The 22,149-nt window shown below is 31.1% G+C and overlaps 1 protein-coding gene across 1 annotated transcript; it reads right to left on the reverse strand.

Moving 5' to 3' along the window:
- Positions 1–2,610: 2,610 nt before the first annotated feature.
- Positions 2,611–21,453, reverse strand: LOC119835082 (sex peptide receptor-like). The gene is made up of 6 exons (XM_038359696.1): positions 21,238–21,453; positions 11,178–12,037; positions 8,726–8,909; positions 5,300–5,466; positions 3,856–3,929; positions 2,611–3,188 (listed from the first exon to the last, which is right to left on the reverse strand). The coding sequence occupies exons 2-5, from the start codon at positions 11,937–11,939 to the stop codon at positions 3,912–3,914; spliced, it is 1,131 nt and encodes a 376-aa protein (XP_038215624.1). The 5' UTR covers positions 11,940–12,037; positions 21,238–21,453; the 3' UTR covers positions 2,611–3,188; positions 3,856–3,911.
- Between the last annotated feature and the right edge of the window lie 696 nt (positions 21,454–22,149).

Here is a 22,149-nt window from a genome sequence, read left to right on the forward strand (position 1 = left end):
TAATTTTGTATAACTAAGGCAAAATATCATCCATTTTAATTACATACAGTTTTGCCGTAACGCGTAGCCTAGAGGCAAAATAACAATAAACGTTGAGTGTTTAAATAATATGTTTTCGGTATGCGGTTAGAAGTAACATGTGCGAAAAGGTATCCATATTGAAGGAATTACAGTTCAAAGTTCTAATACAAAGAATTCTTTGTATATTTTTATCAAATTACGTAAGCTTTGCGTAAATATATCTACGAGTATTGTGATTAAAAGAATTCAGATCCTAGATTTTTTCACAAAGAACAAAAGTTGAAGCTGGAATAAAGCTTTTCAGATTTTTAACAAAGTACAGTTTCTTTACAAAGTTATATAAATTATTATATAAAATATATTGAAACACGTGAAACAACCAAATGTAACTGGTGCAAATAAAACAGCGGTTGATTATTTGATCGCTTGATTGGTTAAATTAACATTTGAATAATTTAATTCCAATAAGTTATGTTCGAAAATAAACTCAATTAAAGGGCGGGTAACCGCAAATTAAATACACGTTATATAAAGAGAAACATATCATGTTAAACATTTGAGACGAAATCTCTTCTTTTCTTAGACTTCATGCTTCATAAATGCATTTGTTTCATTTTATAATAAATAGAATAGTATCCATGACGATATAATAAAGTATTTGTAATTCATTACAATTTGCTAGGACAACATTTCTGAGACATATGGGTATGAATGCAAGTCGCATCTGCTTTACAATTCACAAAACAAAAGCAATTTGCATGCTTTGAGTTGAGGCTTAGTAGAGAGCTTAGTTCACATACAACCCTAATCAAACAGAGTGTATGTGTATTAAATGATGGCTATATTCGAAACAAACACAATTTTGATTTTAAATAATAAACTCGTATCTAGCAGAACACAAACAGGAGCTTCCTCAGGGGCTTAGACTTTAATCTGGCGAAGATGGCTCTGACGCTGTGGATTATTGTTGGTCGAGAGTCTTAAAAATATTAGTTCTAGGATTAACCAGCTTCCCCTTTGTCAAATCTAGATTTTCCTTAGTCTTTCATACGTTATTTGCTCGTTGGATTACAAAAATGCATTAATATAACTCATTTAATAATCTTTATAAGGTGACTTCAACCGTTCGTTGTTTTTATAAAGTTTGAAAAGACAATTTGCACTAATAATATAAAGAGGACAGATGTACAAATAAGTATATTTCTTATGTTTTCACACAAAAACTACTTGAACGATTTCAAACATTCTTTCACCATTGGAAAGCTACAACTTCAATGAGTGACATTTATATGTACCACGGGACAATTCGGGGAGAACAGTTTGTGTAATGTCAGCTGCAGCTGCTGCAATAGCTACTACAACTTCTTTTCTTTTCTTCTTTTTTTTAAGTATAATGTATAAAAAAATACGGAAACATAGAAAAAGACACTCATTAGGTCGGGATTCAAAACATTTTTTTAAACATAGTTATGTATGTGAAGCAAAAAAATAATATAATAACAATGTGAATGTAAATAAAATAATGAACATTACGTTGCAGTGCATTTAAACATTCCAGGATATTAACTAACTAAGCAAGGTGCAGTGTGAATACACTACAACCAATAAACATATTCTTTTTCATAGTTAGGGTAACCTCATCGAAATCAAAAAAAATCTATCGTTGCTGTGAAATACATTTACTCTACTAACAGCATTACGTATGCCGTTTAATATTGCTTGATGCTTCTACAGCTTGAGTATGATAACTTACCTGAGGTAAATAACAATTCCCTGAAATTGTAGCTTTTATATCGCGTTATGGACGCAATTAATCAGTACTGAAAAATGATAAGAAATTAACTTTAAAATTATGCTATTTTACAATTAAAAATAACAATCTTTTATATTATATAAAATAATGTAAGTTCTAAAAGACTCCAGGGAACGTAACATTATGTTTAAGTATTTCGTGGTATTGTATTATCAGCAATTGTTATTCCCACACGTATATTTAAATACAGAGAAACATTGCATTTACTAATGAAAACGTGGGCGTGGCAAAATTACCGAGGCTATGTACACGAAATTAATTAATCAGACAATTAAAGGCTCGACTCTACTCTTAGATTTTACATTTAATTATTTGTGAATGTGACATTATGCTATCTAATACACATTCATTACTACGCTGCATACATGCGATTCTTTCATTAACGAATTATCGCGTACGAAGTACAAGTACGTATACGCAGAATGTAGTAAAATTTAAAAAATTATTTAACGTGAAGTCTAAAGTGGTAAATGGATCGCTCTTATTAATAGAGCAAGGTTTCAGTAGCGGAAATCCAGGTCACATAGAACTAAATGCGTTAAAGCACGAAATGAATATGATAATATTAAAATATTTAAAGCTTCTGGGATCATAACAGATATGGAACTGTTTTCAATCACCTGTCAGCGATTGACTCGATACAATAAACCTTCTGTTCAGTGTTATGTTAGTGTATTATGGAAATATAAAGAGGTAAAAAAACAAGGCATGTTAATAATTTTTATTTATTGATCCACAACAAATCGTGTAAAACATTTTGAATATAAGGTATTTAATGACAGAAAGTGAATCGACAAAAGCCTTATTTGTCCATTAACGATTAGGTATTAAAATGTAAAATCTATGCACAAAGAATGTAGATACATTTTTTAAATACTTATATTACTTACAATTAGTAAGTATAAAAATTATGATTTAAAGATAAAAATTGACTAAGGGCTCTTACTTCATACCAAATTTATTTTATGTACGTTAATATTTCTCTACAAAATAGGTAGGTACTACGAATTTATTTGGACCCTAAAATACACAAAATTTAAAACATACAATGTAACTTATCCTAAGACTCGATAAATAAGCCATAAATACAATTAGTTCTTGCGTCATGGCTCAATAGACGCAAAAACTAATATGTGAACTTATTTCTAGATACAAAAATTACAAATAAGTAATTACTAATTTTAAGAACATTATACATACGCATTTATGTACAAGTATACTATTCTATATATACCATAAATTTAATTTATGTATAATTTAAGTATACAAATTACCTTTTATAATCTAGATATGTAACAGATTCTAAGCTATAGTAATTTTAGATGAAATCATAAATTCCTTTCGATACCGGAACCTGAAAAATAAAAAGCAATTAATATTATATTTATTTTAACAATGATTGGAACTATAAAAATATTCTTCAATTGTCAACTATTCTTAGTAAGTCGTCTTTCTCTTTTGAGCTTCAGCACTGGTCTTTTTGAAAATAAATCGGCGATATATTTAATCACAAAAAACTGTAATATGGCTGAATGGATTATACCTATCTCAAAATAACCAGCTTTGTGGAATCCTTTGGGTAATAATTAATTTTTGTCTTTTTCCTTTAATTTTAACTAACCGCCTGCGTTGATTAATGGTTTTGCTAAAAGACACGTACAACCGTTTGTCTTTTTAGTAACAATTACTGAATGTTGACTTGTTCAAATATACACAAGTTAAACTAACTTACTCTTAGTTAAACAAAAAAAACATTGATTATAAAATATTGTTGATTAATTAAATAACGTTTTTAAGCTTTATTCAATATATTTTCAGTCGGCATAAATTCAGCAAATAAAAAAATTAAATGAAAATTTCCTCCTCAACTGAATGAATTGATGAATTTTTTGATTATTTTTTGGTAAAATAATTGAATTACTCAAAGAGCAAAAGATGAAAGCGTTGAATTTGTATAGAACAATATTCGTATAAATCAAGGCCAAAATCAGCTGTCAAAACAGATTATTTTTAAAACAAACCTGTAAAATTATATAATACTCTCCTCCACCACCCTGACGAGGGCGGGGATCTGTCGCTATAGGGGACCGGTGACCTACAACAAATAAACATTCTTATAAATTTTCGTTCAACAATGTCTTTCCTAGAAAATTTACAAACCCTGAAATATTTATAATTCATAACAAATTTCGGTACGATCGAGATCGAACGATCAAGGTCGAAAAAATAAACTTTGCTAATATTTGAATATTGGCTAACTAAGAACAAGAACTGCTGTTAATAAATGATAAAATATACACAAATAGATTTCGTATTTCGTTTCGGACAAACTCTTAAGAAATTTACCAGTACACCTATCAAAGATTAAGGACCTATGATGTATCACAGAAATAAATGCTTTATTTTATTTATAGTGTTCTATTTAAAAATGTTTTACAAGCATCTCAATTTCTTCTATGTTCATTTTCTCAGATTACGTTGTATAATAAGTGTACAATATTGTGTGAAAAATATAAAAATCCCAGGAGTAATGTGCTCTTTTGTTGTAGAGGGACTACCGTGGAAGCTAAATAGCCTGTATGGGAGCCTTGTCCCATAATTTTTCGAAAGCTCGAATCCTCTAATGTGTGACGGCTTTCGATTCTAAGAAAACGTAAAGGTCAGTATATTCATTTAATAAACAATTTCATCGATTAGATCCCCGTTTGATTTAAACTGAAAACTTGATTTAAATTATATGTTATATTTGATTTTGCAAATTAAGATTCTATTACATATTACACACACATTGCTATGTATTATATTGTATAGATAATTTAATAACAGCTACTTCATCGAAAATTACTCCTCCTTTACAAAATTCATATTTAAATTGAAAAGTGTTCCTAACAAATAAATTACAAAACTGAGATCAGGTTTCTTTGCCAGACTCAAATTTGTTATTTCTAGTGGCGGCAGGCACTCAATCATTTCGTTTTATTCGTCTGACGGAGCCACTTGAGCTTTCCTTTTTAACTCGTCTTACAGATTAATGTAACAACATGAAGAGTGCTCAAAGTTCCTCCACAGCTATTTAGTGAATGTTATCTTTCCTAAGAATTCTATACCGTCACATATTTACAAACTACGAATATAAAAATCAGTATAGATATGTTTTAAATAACTCTTTAAAAAAAAAAAGTTTTTATTAAATTAAATTCCCTCACCCAGTTCTTTCTGTTAGTCAACAATGCTAAGCATCAATTGATAAATAACGGTCGTACATTTTATTAAAACACTACATGTGTTCTGATTCAAAAAAAGCAGGACACATAGAACATTATTATTTCATAATATTCTTCTTTTAAAGTAAATGTTAAAGCGCTATAATACTTATCATGCAACATATTATAAATGTGCGAAATGTTAGTCATGCTATAAGGCTTATACCACGCAAAACCTCGTTCTCTACCTGTCGTATAATACCTGTGTGGTTGGCTCTTGTTTGGCAACGAATTTCGTAGATTCTTCAGTGCCAGATAGCATACGCCGCGCCAGCCTCGCAAAGGTACATCTGAATTGCCGGCTCATACTGCAGTATAGCACGAAATTCACTGAAGACGTGAAAAGCGCCAGAACGTCCATTAAATCACCTATTGAAACATAAACACAATTATGAAGAAAATATCTCTAAAATATATAAAACAAACGCCACAGATTGCAAACTCAATGAACGTTTAAGTTAAATAACACAACGCTGTCGATGAATGTACCGAGCTGAGAAAACGCGAGGGAACGTTTTATTTGTGTTACAAATTTATATACAACATCACTTATTGGAGCTTTTAAGGATGTTTATTATCGTGTTTTGATTATTTCCGTATAACATTACAGGTTTTGAAACAAACAAACGAGAATGTAGATTTTCTACGAGTTTCCAGTTTCTTCTATATACTTCTACATACCTTATGCTATTAAGAACAGAGTAGGTACACATCGACATTACATTGTATATGGTTAAGTCCGCCGCAGTCCACTGTGCTCTGTTAATATTAAGTACCAAAAACACTCTACCTGAGAGCTAAATGCTAAATGCTCTAAACTCTGTTGTGTACATCTGTAATAGGGTCAAGCATAAGAATATTGTTATCTGTAATTATTATTTTACCAATGTTGCATGTGCGATCTGTTGATGTACCTGTTTATAAATAAATAAATAAACTCTAAGGAACATGAAAATCCTTTGAAATAAACATGTAATTTATTAAATTAGTAATTTCATAGCTCAATTTAGTTAGTTTAATTAATCTTTTACATATTTGTACCCTACATAATTAGATAAGATAGGATATTTGTGATGTAGGGTAAAGAAAGGGATTTGATATTTTTGTACAAGAGAGAAAAGTTTATTGTGTGATTTTTCTTTCAATTTAACATGATTCATACTTAAAATCTTTTAAAGTACATTTAAACCGTATCATGAAATAATGATTTGAAAAAGTATGTTATAATATGTTTATAAATCAGTAATGAATTTCTTGGCAAGTGTTCACTGTTTATTGTTTGAAGAGTTTAGCTCAGCTATACTCGAATTATTCTTATAAAAGAACACATCAACACATCTTACTCGATAACATTTAGATTGCCATGATGTGTATGATATGGAATTATGTGTAAAATTCTATTCTTTTATTTTAATATTGAGAAAACTAAAAGCAAACACCCAATGTACACGCTGTAACATCAAAACGCTTGTAAATATATTCAAGTAGAAATTTAATTAGCATTGTAGAATCCCTTAGAACAGCGGTTCTAAGAACGGTTACAGAAATGGACCTGGGCTTCCAATTATGCAATGTAAATATGCAAGGGCATTCTACTATCATCATTAATTTACATGGGTTGATATCCGCCCTACATCGATATAAATATAAATGCCTATTATCATCATTACTCGCCCCCACGATTAAACTTAATCTCAAATAATGGGTTTCGGAAACCTTGATATTAAACTTTGCATTCGATTGCATTTGTTAAATATAAACAAGCCTGTACTTTAGTAGGCCATGACACGGTTTAGTGGGCCGTGGTTTGTCCGCTGTATAAATGAGCAATGGGATTAGTCCATTGGATTAAGGGAACAACACTTTGCCCTCAATCTCAGCCGACCGTATTTACCTCTGAAATATGGAACAAAAGAGTGTTCTGCTACATTATTATCTTCTAATATTCTTTAAATAACTTCGAAAGTGTGTTTGTCATGTAGACTTACACATGTAAATCTCGTAGAATATTAGCCAGGGTTGTAGGTATGTGCATAGATAAAAGGATTACAACAAAATGTTTATTATTAAAAACGGCGACCCTCTTTTTAATAATAAGTAATCTTCTTAGTGAAATAATTACAAACATCATCGTGCAGGCGTAATACTTACCTAAGAATATATTTTTTTTTAATATTTAAGAAAACAGTAATCTCATCAATTAAATTTAACTAATGAGAAGAAACATACGTTTTCGTAAAAAAAACAAACAAATTCATTTTTTTGTTCACTGTTTTCGCTATGTTTCTATCTAATATCACTTGACACAAGATATATCATTAAATGATCATAATATGTACATACTATCTGTTGACCGCAGCTTTGCACGCGTGGTCATAATAAATTTACATGGTACAAACTTCTATCCCCTAGGGCTACTCCTAGTAGAATTTACCAAAATCTATCTGCAAACTCAAATTTCAGCCCAAACGATCCAGTCCGTTAGATCAGTGAGTCATCTTTGCGTTTTATATATTACGATTTAACCGTGATCCTGTAAGTCGAGATCTACATAATGTATATATATTGTACATGATAAAGGCGTTTAACATTTGAACTTAGGCCTACAAAAATAACAAACTTTTATTTCATGAATTCCCATTTAGACACATTTAGGGCTAATAAAATGTCAAAGTTTGGTGATATAATAAATTTAAAAGGAAAATTCTCTTCAGGTCTTATTTCGAAGTAAAGTTTCAATCCCAGAAAATACATGCAAATTGAAAAGCAACAGATTTTGTCAATGGAGGAAAATTTATTTTACTTATTATTCCATTTTAATACTAGCGCACCGCTCCGGATTCACCCGTGCTACGTTTTTTTCCCTCATAACAAAAAATTGCCAAATTGATCGAGGCTTTTTCACATTTTACGCTTAGCAAGGTATTACGATTAATTTTTATTTATATATAGATTATGTATATTATTTATTATTTCATAAAATCCGTCTGTTTCAAACTTAAACGTTCCTTCATTAACTATTTGTACCCTAACCATTACATTACGTAATCTACAAAAAGGAAAAATGGATGGCTAACCGGTCTTAACGATTTTGAACGCCATTTATTCATTGCATTATCCGTTAAAAAGTCTTCAATTTCCAAATGTACAATACTCGCGTAATTTCAACCACAAGAAAATTCTAGGGTTTTTATTGTTTCGTAGTAACTGAATAGCTGATAGTTAATTAACCCAATTTAGACAAAAGGTAAATTTTATTTCGTTGACAAATCGTAAAACTTTTATTGTAACCATAAATTTCCGGGCGATATGATAGCTCATTCTGGTGTGGTAGAACATCATTTAAGACATTTAATTTTTAATTTTATAGCATTGAAATGCTTTATAAATGAGAAATTTTGGAAGAATAGAAAAATTTTTTTCTATTCTTTCAAAATTTCTCATAATTTAAGACATTTAAGACAAATTACATAATTCAAAACTTTTCAGTTAAGGACCAAATAGGTCTATAATATATATATATTCATTTTCATTCATAACAATATAACATGTTGTATAAAAAATTTGTTATGTTCTTCTGAAGTCGGATGATATACAAAATTAATGCGATAGGGATGTAGAAGCTTACCGAACATGCTGTAACAGCTTTTAAAGAAATCTGGTGCTAACGCGCTCGCTAGCCCCAGCAATCCTTGGGGCACTTCGGTAGACAAAAAAAGACCAAGAACAGCTAACAGCATTCTCGTAGTTCTGTCAGTCCTGCTCGATCTGCGTGCTGCCCCTGAGTCTTCAGCAAGACATTGTTTTTCGGGCTGTAAAAAATACATCAATTCTCATAACTGCATAATTAATGTATTATTTATATTTATGTTTATTTTGTTATATATTTCATTATATAAGTAAGTTTTTGTGTGGGTCTCTTTGAACAACATAGACTTATTAAAAGCGATAAGGCAAACATAATTTCAAACTATATAAGTATTATACACATAATATAAAATATAACATATTTTAAATAAAGTAATAAATCCCCAATTCTCTAACTACACTACGAGCTAAGCTAAACAAATTAAGAGCAGATTTTTTTTCTTTTCTTTTATACGATACGTGCAACTGGGCTGGAAAAGGGTCTCCAAATTATTGAAATAGTACTATATGTACATGCGCTTTTTACATATTCGTAAAATATGGAATATTTATATATACTATATATTATAGGAGACAAAAGGCTCTAATGGACATTTGTAACAGCAATAAATTTTGGCAATAGACAACTTCGTAGAAAAATATTCCCACAGTGATTTAGCAGAGATTATTTCAGATTAGTTTCAAAATGAAGCTATTCAGGGCAAGTTCTTTTTGTTTAATCCTGTGTAGAGAACTCTCAACCTTATACTAAGTGGGTTGTATTGATCGCGACAAGTACGCTCTTTTACTTCAGTTACTTTGTAATTAATGTATGTATTGATAAAATTCTCGCAAAGAGTTTTTTTACTTTATATAATGCTTTTGTTACTTGACTTGACTTAAGAAACAATTAAAGAAACAAAAAATGTAAATAGTGAAAGAATTACGACTTTTTTGTTTATTTTATATTAATCACTTGAATATAATTGGTGCTGTAAACGTGAAAACGCGTGAAATTGCGTGTCCAAAAAAAAACACATTAAAATCACAGAATTATGTATATTTATACTATGGACTATTTTTTAAATACTGCATGTTTATTGTGGACTTAACTTTAACGAGTACCTTATGCTACTTTTTTTAATTTTGTGGAAAAATAAAGGCTACTTACTCACGCATAAAATTGCGTATATGAAGTATCAGGTTTCAACTACTCTTAAATGACAAAAAAACGCGACTGTTGTAATAAATGTTTTTACATATTTGGGGCGGGCTCATTTCTTTGTAACTTTATTTTTAATACATTTCTAACAGCATTAATAAAATTGCATTGTCGAATACAGAGATTCCTGCATACATAGATAGCTACATGTATGATATGTATATAAAATTGAGAATGTTAAAGCATTTAATACCTAGTATCGCCAAACGTATCTATGGCAAGTTGGATATAAGTTTGTTAATAAATATTTAGTTTATGATACTAGAAGGGAATAGTTCATCAATACATTAATTGCAAATAAGTCAATATTAAATCTTTAATACAAAATGAAATAACAGAAACCTCTTATTCCAGGGTACCTACATTGGGTCATTTCATTTTACATTCTGAATACAATTACATGAATTATCCCGCACTTACTGACACATTAAATATTTATCCCATTAGTATTCCAGATTTTGTTTTATTAATCAACTTCGAGTTAGAATTACTAATAGGATCCCAGCTGTCTAAATTTGATTAAATTGAAATAGAATTTAGACCCCAATGTAACAGAAGGTATTGAATAAAATAATGTTATTTGAGGAGATGTTACGTAGATTGCACGTACTTGTATAATATAAGGTATCCTATACACATCTATCAGTGAGGACAGTTTCAAATTTAAATATTCAATAATAAGTTCTTAGTAAATTATATGTGCTAAATAATTCCATGAATATAAATAAATGTAGGTACGTATTGTATAATATCAAGGTGCATGTGATATGTTGTAGGCGTACCAAGACAATCATAGGATTATATTCGACAAGTGCTTTGTTCACGACTACGCCCGCGTTAACTGAATTGCAGCGCACTGTAATTGCTCTCTGAAACCATGCACATGATATCAAATAGTTGTGTGAATTCGGCCTTTGAGATAAAAGTTCTACACTGAAAATTTCATGCGTTTATTAAAATGCTTGCATGCAACAAACTCTTGATATACTTCGGCCAATAAAAAGGGACAAACACGTGCTGTATAATAGTTTTGTCAAGGTTTTACAACCATTAAACAATAAAATCAGTCCCTTAAATAATGATTACTCATTTCATTTTAATATTATGAATAAAACCGTAATGTTAAGCAAATTTAAAAAGTTTGCAAACAATTTTCAAAGCTTGTTTAAAACCTCAAATTGTTCATCCTTAAAAGTTAACAAAGTTGATTAATCATTAAATTAATACTAGCCTCGTTGGGTCCAACAGTAGAACGCTTCAGCAACTTCTGTCTTCTCCTTTCTGTGGTGGTTAACTTTGATATCAAACACGTACTAAGTATCGACAACGCTATACTCGGAACAAGTTTCAATATGACACTATAAATCCACATGATAGCAGTCACGAGTTCTTTATTCTTTGACATTTCTAACACGTAAACGGTCCGATTTTGTGGCAAAGATAAGTCCTGTGCGAACTCTGAATTATTCTGTGGCGTCACTTCACTAGGCACTATGTTCATTGCGAAATAAATAGGAAGACACAGAAAAGGGCACATGATATAAGCACTCACTATAGCTAGTGCAGTGTTTCGCTTACTGCACCACGTTCTATTTTTTTGGGGAAATGCTATGGCAATGTATCTCCACACTGCAAGTGTCACGGCCAACCAAATTGATATCGTGTGAAATGTTTGACTGAATATCGAATGAAAATAAACAAACACAGCCCAAGCATATGTGTTTTTATTCACTTGCGGTCCAATTTTAATATTCATGTGCAATACGTATGGTATGTATTCCAACATAACTAAGAGGTCAGCCACTGCCAGGCCGGTAAGAATCGAATTTGTAGGGCTAACCATTTCCCGTCTACTCAGAACTGTAATGTTGATAGAATTTGTAGCGGAACCGACGATGCATATAACGATGGCTATATACCCGTGAAGACGCCTATATGCTTTATTGAAATTTGTGGCTCCCGGCACACAATAGAGGTCGGTTTCATTAGCCATTTTCAACTCTCGTCCTCCTCCTGATATTCAGTCATTGATTTTTGGGACAACCACCCCGTCTACACGGCTCTGCGCCCCTTTCGTCAACATTGTAGCATCTGAAACAATAATTTCATTTCGTTTGAATGTCGTTCAAAAAAAAATGAGTGCTAAATAAATGCTTAAATTTTAGCATCATAAACTTTAATAACCTGTAATAGTGTACAAGGGACAGGATTTTCCGTACGCCAAATATTTTTAAAGCGTCGTAAAAACATTCACATATTTTTACAGCCTCCGAAAGCAGTGCTTAGTTAAAAAGCTTTTTATGAACACAAAAATTCTGATTATAAACAATGTTATGACATATTACTATACAGCACAATTATTTTCACCATAGATATAAATTCAAATTAATTTAATGATTAAAAAGAGTGACGGTGATTATTTAAGACTAGCTGCGCCCCGCGGTTTCACTCGTGTAAGTCCGTATCCCGAAGAAATATCGGAATAAAGAGTTGTATTCCAGTTGTCCAGCTGTCTACGTACCAAATTTCATTGCAATCGGTTGAGTAGTTTTTGCGTGAAAGAGCAACAAACACACACACATCCTTACAAACTTTCGCGTTTATTATATTGGTAGGATTAGGTTTATAATAGTTAAATTATAGTTCTTTCTGCATGTTTAAATTACATGAAATTATAATAAACTTAAGACAGCATGGCTTTAATACCCATAATATTAGATGAAGATTTCGCAACTTGAAAAGACGCCACAACATAATATTTCAAAGTATTTGTGAACTGGTCATGGCTTTTCAATATATATATTTTTTTAATGATCTCGTCGGCAATGGTTCTGGTGGCTCGCCGGATGGTAAGCGTCGTCTATAAATTAATTACCGACTTTAAGTGGAAAAGAATAAAGATAGGATTGGCGTGAGAAATAAAGGAAAGTAAGGAAAGTTCCGGGCCCTTGGGCTCCCTCTCTCGTCGAACTAAACAGAGTATCATTCTCATTCTACTATTTAACGCCGATCTTCTTTAGGCGTGTGGTACATCCTCCCGTACGAGCTGACCCAATTCGTGTCGAAGCGTGCTCGGCTCCCATATACAAAACAATTATATTTCATATGCCGAACAAAATAACAAAATATCCTCTAAACCATCACTGGAGCTAAGCGTGGAGTTACTGCTCCGTCTCGTACAATGTTGATCACAATTGTTTGAATATTGGATTGGATATCGTTTAAGAAACAATATTATAATGATGATCTAAGATGCCGCTCTGTTTTCTATTGGCACTTAGCTTTAAAAGCTAATCATTAGCGATTGAGGCGGGAGCTTTTAAGCTCTAGATAATCCTTCTTAAGTAGACAATTGATGGGCAACCTTTGCAAAACGTTTCCATAATAGTTTGAAATACACGATACACGTCGATATCAACATTAAATATAATAGGAACATCAGTTAAAAATTGCGTTGTTTACGTTTGCTGTGCATATTTTTCATTGTATTTCAATAGTAACTATTGCGATAAAGCAGGAAAATCTTACTGGATAGCAATTTCTTTATATTTTTTATATCAAAGCGGGTAACGAAATGGTGGGTGGCCTATTGGTAATTACCGACCTTGAACATTTTCGAAGTGATTAAGGGCATATGTGTAGCCCGATGTAGGCAATAACGAAACAATTGATGATGGAAATAATTAAGAAATAGAGTGAATATTTCCAGCTGGTAATCTTTACATTGATTAAATACTGTAATTTCCTATAGGCATTAATTTTTAAAACATATTTACACAAGATGCAGCCAACAAGAAAGCCCCGCGATGTTTAGTTTAGTGAAAGTGTTTATGAAATGCGTCAAAACTTTATGATCCACATCAATTATCCTTCCTTACCTTAACGTTTCATTAATTTTAATGTCTAGTAAAATAAACGCCCATATTGTTAATTACCATGACGTAGGTAGCTTTACGTCTATTTAGGATAAAGTTGAAATGTGTATTAAATTTATTTTGACGGAATACACGAGAACGCTATGGAATCACATAAACTGAGTAAAACGGAGTTTTATAATGTAATCTACAGCAAGTTATCACTCATAGGAATTTTAATAATATTCGTAGGAAAAATTGCCCCAAAACTGTACTTCAGTATTTTATGAGAACATTAAAATTCAATGCTCGAATGTCCCAAAGGAAGCAAAATAAAAGAAAATTAATTTCTCAAAAACACTGTTCTCTCTGCGCTTATATTTTTCATTCATAATAATGTTTCCCTATGAAGCTGAATGATCTCGCTCCAGGCTCGAATACTCTATATCTGTTATTGTCCTTAAAAGCATTAAGAAACCCCGGGTGAGCTGAGATTCTCATAAAGTCCTGCTCTTTCAGTGCTTTGTTTCACAGTGGGAAACATTATTAAGTAGATACTTTATATTTCATGAAAATTGTTATTCACAATTATGTATGAGACGTTTATATACTTCATCTTAGAATACACTCACTGCAAATATAACTTACCACGCCCGTGCTTCAATTTCAGGGTTGCGTAGTCAATTGGGTAAGTCATTTTATGTAATGTCAGCGTCCTTATATCACCGCAATATCTTTTAACTATAATCTTAAACACAGTCTTAACTATTGTTTATTTTCCCCTTTAAAAAGATATTCTTAGTTAACTACATTTTTTTCGTTCGGATGGTCTACACATTCGATTATATATCTATAAAGATGAATACGTTTGCGGTAAAAACATTTACTCACATAGAACTTAAAGGTTACAAAAAAGTACTATGTTATGAAAGTTGAATATTAATGTTTGCGTTAGTCAATAACAGTTGTCAATATATGCAAATGGAATTCAAAAGTAAGACAAGTTTAAAATTAAAATATTATTTTATTCATACGTCTCTAAAAAAAATGCAAAAGAAGCTTGCTATTATGAAATTCGACGTACTGAACAAACACGATTTTAATACGAGATTTTATCACAAATATCAGTTTTTGTGATACATAAAAAACAAAATATTTGATTAATATTGTCAATTGCAGTGTCTATTCACACTGCAATTCAATTTATACTTGCACACGTATTTCGAACTTATACATAGGAACCTCAACTGGGGCGTTTACGAATCTTTTTTTACTATTAACTAGCTACAGCTAACAGGTTTTTATTTCCTTTAATATTTTTTTACTCTTTGAAGGTGACATATCAATGTTATGTGTAACGTTACTAGAGTAAAACAGTAGTTGTTTGTTACATGGGATGTATTTGTTTTTTTTATTCATAAATGATCTTATCCTACTAATATTACAAATTCGAAAGTTCGTAAGGATGTGTGTGTGTGTGTTTGTTGCTCTTTCACGCAAAAACTACTCAACCGATTGTAATGAAATTTGGTACGTAGATAGCTGGACAACTGGAAAGACATAAAGGCTACTTTTTATCCCGATATTCCTGCGGGATACGGACTTACGCGGGAGAAACAGCGGGGCGCAGCTAGTATGATGACATATGTGGAAAGTGTTGTACTCATGACATAAAAAAAAATTAATATCTACTGCCATGTACAATTTCCATCCTGAGAAATTTTGCGCACTGTCACGAATTCCAAAAGTCGTATTTCTTATTAGGTTTATTATAAGCTAACGATTGTTATAGTTTATTTATTACAAGTAGACCCAGTATGTTTATTTTATTTATAATATTCTTGTGTAAGATCTGTTATATAAGTAGGTATACATATACTTGCAAAGAAGCTTTCGTGATAACAACTCGTTGCGTTATTAAATCCATACATCGTCGAATGAAAAAACCCTTTCGGATATTTTTAATTACCTCCAAGTACTCTGCTTTTGGTTTATTTAAACATCAGAAGACGATAAAAGGTAAACGTAATTGTTCATTCGCCCTGTAAAGTTTTGCATAATAAGGCAACTTTTGTTCTTATAATTCATATAAACTCTTCTCACCTTCAGGCAAGAAGGATTAAAATCACTTTTTTGTTATAATTCAACGACAGATTTCGAAATTTTAATATCTAATTTCAGAGTTGTTTATTAGGTAGAAAGGTTATTTACCAGGAACTATTTCTTAAATTTTTTCATATTATAAATCAAATTTTAAAACATTTTTCAGTAGTATGAAAAATACGCTGATATGTCCCGTGACCCAACAGGTCCCAAAAGCGAGAGTGTGACACCACAATATTATTTCTCCGCATGCATCCAACACAGCCGGGATTGTAAATGACGTCGCGACATGTCCATGCATTTTAATTAATTAATTTTGCAAAAAAGAAACTGTAAATATATTTTTTTGAATTTTAGGTACGTAATTAAGAATCCATATGTAAGCTACTTATTTGTTTTCCTTTCTTTATACAATTTTTTTTCGTCAAGAGTTATTGAATAATTCCGCCAATAGACAACGGATATTACCGACTGACCAAAACTGAAAAGGAATTGCAGTATCGGTCAGAAAGGAATGAATATCCGGCTGAAGTGAGAACACTCATTTCACGAAAGGGTAAGAAGATATTTAGGTCAACGATATTTTCGTTAGAAAAAAATATACTACATCAGAATAACATAGTTCAATAGCAAACTATAGAAAAGTTTAATAACAGGGAGTAAATTAAAAAGGGACAATACACTTCGTTTAAGTAATCACTTTCTTTTCTCAGAAAGAATTGTACATTTTTTTCAGGAACCCTTTATATTAAAAGCGACTTTTATAATACTGTTCGCGTATGTAGTCTGTTATTCCGGCACCGAGGCTAATGACGTGTATGGGACATCAATCTTTACGAATGAGTGAGTAACAGGTGTGTAAAATATTTTCTTGAATTATAATAAAATAAAGAATTCGCAACACATTTTCAGCATTTGCTACATTTGCTATGTTTACGTGAATTTTACGTTTTCTTCATGAGACACAAAGTATAACATTTTGAGGATAAGGTAAATAATATAAAATTATGCTAGCAAAAACTTGTATATGTAGCTATCTTAAAAAATATCTTAGTTAGATATTAAAAAAATAGTGAAGGATATTGCATTCGAATTCGTAATATTTGCAACACAAATAGAATTTTCTTGCCAAAAACAGTGTTTGTTATGGAAATTATATACTTCACTGATCCTTAGTTTTAAACAAAAAATATTCTTTGCTTATTAAAAGAAAAAAACTAGACATCTTATCGGTCTTTCGATGATATCGATGATCATGAAAGTAATAATCGCAATATCGGCACGAAGCTTAACCTATATGCACAACTTAATAATTCAGGTTAAATGAAAGTTTAAGGTTATTGTAATTTATCTAAAAATACCTACATATTATTGGTATAAATTATGCAATCTCGAGGACAACGAGGTAATAATTAAACTTTAACATAATATAAATATTTATAAGTTTCCAAATTGTAATTGCAACATATACTTATTTTATTTCTTAAATATTATCTCATTTCAATTGGACATTGTAGAATGAAACAAAAGTCAAATTAAAGACAAAAGCTGCTTAATTTATGTGAAGGTGCGAAAAAAATTTGATCTTATTGTCTGTTACAGTTAGATAAGAGAAAAAACTGAGCCGCAGACTTCGCGTCTGTAGTCTATTATATAGATTCTTGTCTATATTCAAATCAGCTGACGGATAAATTATTTTGAAGATAAAAAGGGGCGACGCAATGCAATTACTTTCCTTTTTCAATGTCTTAATCCATTATTTTATGCTTAAGTCAAGAATACCGAATATTTTTCGAGGAAATTATGAATCATACTTATGATTATGTTGTGTTATTGAATATAGGTAAATATCAATACTATAAAATAGGGATGTTACATTTTTCATTAAACAAATTGAGATCAAATGTCTGATGAGCCTGATAAATATAACTCTAACTCAATAATACGAGAATACAAGAGAAACTTTTTTACTAACTGCCCGTTACAAAATTCGATTTTGGGAGTATAGGCCATCCGCAACGCTGATCACATGCGGGTTGGTATTTACCAACGTCACGTGTCGTCAAACATTTCGGTTTTTAGCCATGCCGACATGTCAATGTTTTTCTTCAACGGTCGGAGCATAGTTGATGTGGATAATCATTGGGTAGATAAATAAAAATCGCAATTTCTTTATGCAATGTTCGATAAGTATCGATCACTCGACTATTTCCTCATATTCTGATCGTGATTCAAACAGTCTGTATTTAGTCATATTAAAATGAATATGTTTTATATTTTCGTACAGAAATGAATGTATGAGTATGTAACAATAAACCAATCGCTACAAATAAGTTTTCCTATGAAGGTAATAATGATCTGCCAGGGCAGTTACATGAGTTGTTTTATTTCACATATTACAAGGGCTATGTCGGAAATTGGGGTGATGAAGAAATTAGTAACAATTAACTAGCTGTGACGTTATTTCATTAGATTGTATTTTATGGCGTTCGCTTTTGGTATTATTATTAAAAAATATGTATATTTGCAACACAAATACAATTTTTCTTGCCAAAAACAGTGCCTGTTATGGAAATTACATACTTCACCGGGTCTTCCCTTTTAGAGAAAAAATACTCTTTACATTTTTCTATATTTAAGGAAAGTAATAAAGTATATCTACTGGTCTATAAAAATACCTGCTAAACGTGAAGTCAAGATGTGCAAATGTATGAGAATAACTTTATTTAATATTTTAGCTGAAGTCTTACGCCAAAGTTTTGTTCTTGGTTATCAATTTTGTTTCGCGAAAATTTTACGCAAACTCCCATCCTTGTAAATCCAAGTTATATGTAATATAATTAATTATAAAGTATATGTAATATAATTATTAAATGAATACTACTGATAATTTAAGGTTCCATAAGCAAATGCCGTTAGTCAATAAAATGCTATCGCAAGTATTTCGTGCCCTTATTTTCAGCTAGTGGTCCGCCCCGGCTTCACCCGAGGCACGTTTCTATTCTTGATAAGAACTTAGCTTGTCTCTTAACAAAAGCGTCATAAAATAGCCGAAATGGTCGAGCCTTTCTCGAGTTATGTACGCTTAGGAAGATAGTTGGCGCATCATTTTTACTTATATGGATGGATTGTTATATGTATAAAGAGAAAATGTTTTTCCTTTCTATTTACGTTGCTTTGTATATACTGTTTAAATACATCGTTCTATACTGACTCATCGATGTTTTACAAATTATGCTTAAAATTGTGCTGCATCTGTTTAAAATGTTTCAGATGTATATTAAGTACAAAGGAATGTGATAGAACGTAATTTTATAAAATTTGTGGTCGTAATAATTTATGTTTCGCTAATTTATAAACACAGAGTTCTATTTTGCATGCAATATCTTTGGATGATATCGTGACTGTTTCACGCTTTTCCGTTGTTTATATAGTGCGTAATCGATTTCCAATGGTGTAGTCCAAATGGAATTTCGTTTGTTATTAATAAACTTCATGTAAAAGCAATTGAAAATACCGGAAAATAAAACGCTTCGGCTCGCGGGGAGTTTAATCTAACACGTATCCTCATTTACAACTTATCGAATATGTATGGAATGGATGAGTAAAGTTGTTATGGAACATAACTCTTATTTTCACATATAGTAGAGGCTGAAATTGTAATTTAAAGTTTTAAAATTCACCTCACACAACATTCAATTTGAATACTCTATATTCTGCACATGTTTAAGGAACACACGGTGCGACAGTTATAAATTATATTGCTAAAAATTCACTTTATTGCCTATTCTTTTCCAATATTTTGTTGCCCTGACGAAATTATTGATTACTCTTGAATGGTTGCCAAACCATGAAACAAACCACTTCGAATAACTTTTCCTTGAACATGTTTTATAGCACGAGCGACGTTGTTAGTGAAATATTTGATTTTTATAGATAATTCGATCGAATTCTCTGGATCTTAATTTATTTTACTTCTATAAGTAGAGGTACAATACTGAAATAGGCGGATGTACGGTTTTGTCTAACTATCATTATCTGCATATCTTTGATATATATATAACCTAAATCGCCAAAAATTATAAAACATATAGTGAAGGTAATATAATTGATATCAAATCTGACTGATTAGCAGAAAAAATGTTCTCTGAGTGAATGGTTTACATATCTTTACTGTTATATAAATATTTAAACAATATTCACCAGAATCAAATTTGTTATCGTTAGGCACAAAATAAAGCTAGAAAATATGCTTAATGAGACTTGAACTAGTTTTCATTTACTTGATGAATTCATTGTATTATTGATAAATATATTTACTTTAATTAATTCAGAGACAATCTGTGCTCATTAAGCTTTTGAATTAATTGATGATAAATTTAATATTTTCGTTTATTTATTTTAATAGCTATAAAAAATATTTATTAACCGATGTGATAAGACAAGTGACGATTCTTAGTGTCTTATCTCACTGTCTATAACATTAGATAGGTATATAGAAACTTAAAAACTTCAAATGTATACTAATAATATAAAACTATGGTTTGTTTGATTCAATATGTGAACGCGTAAATCTCAGGAACTACAGGATTGATTTCAAAAATCGTTGCATATATACTTCATCCCCGAATGTATTATGGGCTAAGTACCACGATCGAGGACGGGATGTTTCGCTAGTGTCTCAGGCCACCGCCCATAAACATGTTAACAAAAAGGGAAGGTTATTACAATTTAGTTTAATTAATTATAACTTCAGTGCTACCCAAAATTTTAATAATTAAACTTTTCCTTTATTTGTGGTTTAGGTATTTGTTCCTACTGAAATTGAGTATAAATATGCATAGATATGCAATGGTCCCAATGTATGTATATCAGGCAAAATAATATAACAGGAATAGACATGTTTGCCAAGGCAACCGCAGTTCGAATTATATATGGCTCATTACCAGGAAGTATTTCCTCCGACTACTTCCAACATATACAGGGTCTTTCTTATTAAGTATATTCGCAATTACATTTAGACAACAACACAAACAAGAATAATTGTACGTGATTTTTTTTTATAACACACATCGTGAATTCACTAGTTACCTATTCCCACTCGCGAATTCTAATTTGTAATATTAGTATTTTTATTTATCGCGACTGTCATTGATGACGTATTTTTATTGCAAATATAAACAAAATGTGATAAGTGTATTAGAGTTAATGAGTGGATATTTGGGACAAAATGTTTCGTTGTATTACTAATTATTCAAGTTTATTTATCAATAAAAGATGTAAAGAGTTTTTAATCAAACATGTATAAGTTGTAAAGAGATAAACGAGACTTACCCATTTGTTTAAAGCAATAAATGCCGCGTTGACAGTTCCGCCATTTACGAATCACATGGCTTTTAAATCAAACATATCTTTTGTATTTTCAACTTTATGGAGATCATGAAAAGAGTGAACATAGCTTTATTACTGTTTATCGCGACAGAAGAAATTAGATTGTACCTTACGTGCGAAGTCGGCGACGATCAAGCCCGCACTGCTACGTCTGACAATCGCAAAGAACCAGGATTTTCCGACAGCAATTTTCATGTTAACGGTACTACTTTGAATTATTCATTGTTATGATCTTTAACAAACAAGGTATCTGCGAAGTCATTAAGGTCCTTGCTTAAACACGACAATGAGTAAACCCTTCTCGTAATCTGACTAATGCCGAAACTACCGCTGAAGTCGAGTTGATTCAGACATTTATCATAATAAAAGAATGTTAACATGTCTACTGAAAAACCAACACGCGTTCCGCTTACATGATTAGAATCATAAAACCTACTGGGGAGTAGGGCCCATAATACTTTATGATGTAATGACATTTTTACTTTATATCGGTTGACAATCGTACTTATATACGTATTTGTGGGATGTATTAAAAAAATTACCATATCGAATATATTGTAAACATATAGTAAAAAAAATATAGTTCAGTAACTTTTTTAATTAAAAGCAATCAAATTATTTGCCAAAGGCAATCATTATTCAAATTTAAAATTCTATAGCACATACAAGTAAATTACGATACCTTTCAAATGCCTGGGAGCTATCAAATAACAAGGGAATCTAATACTCTACAAAATAATGATACGTTCACAAATAAAATATAAAAGTAAGGCGACGATATTTTTTTTCGTTTTCAATTATTACCTAATATCATTGATGTCTTCTAGAATATAATATTATGGAATACATTACGAA

The sequence above is a fragment of the Zerene cesonia genome, chromosome 20 (genome assembly GCF_012273895.1).
Source record: "Zerene cesonia ecotype Mississippi chromosome 20, Zerene_cesonia_1.1, whole genome shotgun sequence".
Classification (NCBI taxonomy): Eukaryota; Metazoa; Arthropoda; class Insecta; order Lepidoptera; family Pieridae; genus Zerene; species Zerene cesonia.

Excerpts from the sequence above, each read along its gene's own strand:
- LOC119835082 (XM_038359696.1), bottom strand. The coding sequence starts at position 11,939 with ATGGCTAATGAAACCGACCTCTATTGTGTGCCGGGAGCCACAAATTTC. Across the intron at positions 8,910-11,177 it reads CTACTGTTGGACCCAACGAG|CCCGAAAAACAATGTCTTGC; the intron begins GCTAGTATTAAT and ends TATTTTTTACAG. Across the intron at positions 5,467-8,725 it reads AAGCTGTTACAGCATGTTCG|GTGATTTAATGGACGTTCTG; the intron begins GTAAGCTTCTAC and ends ATGTTTCAATAG.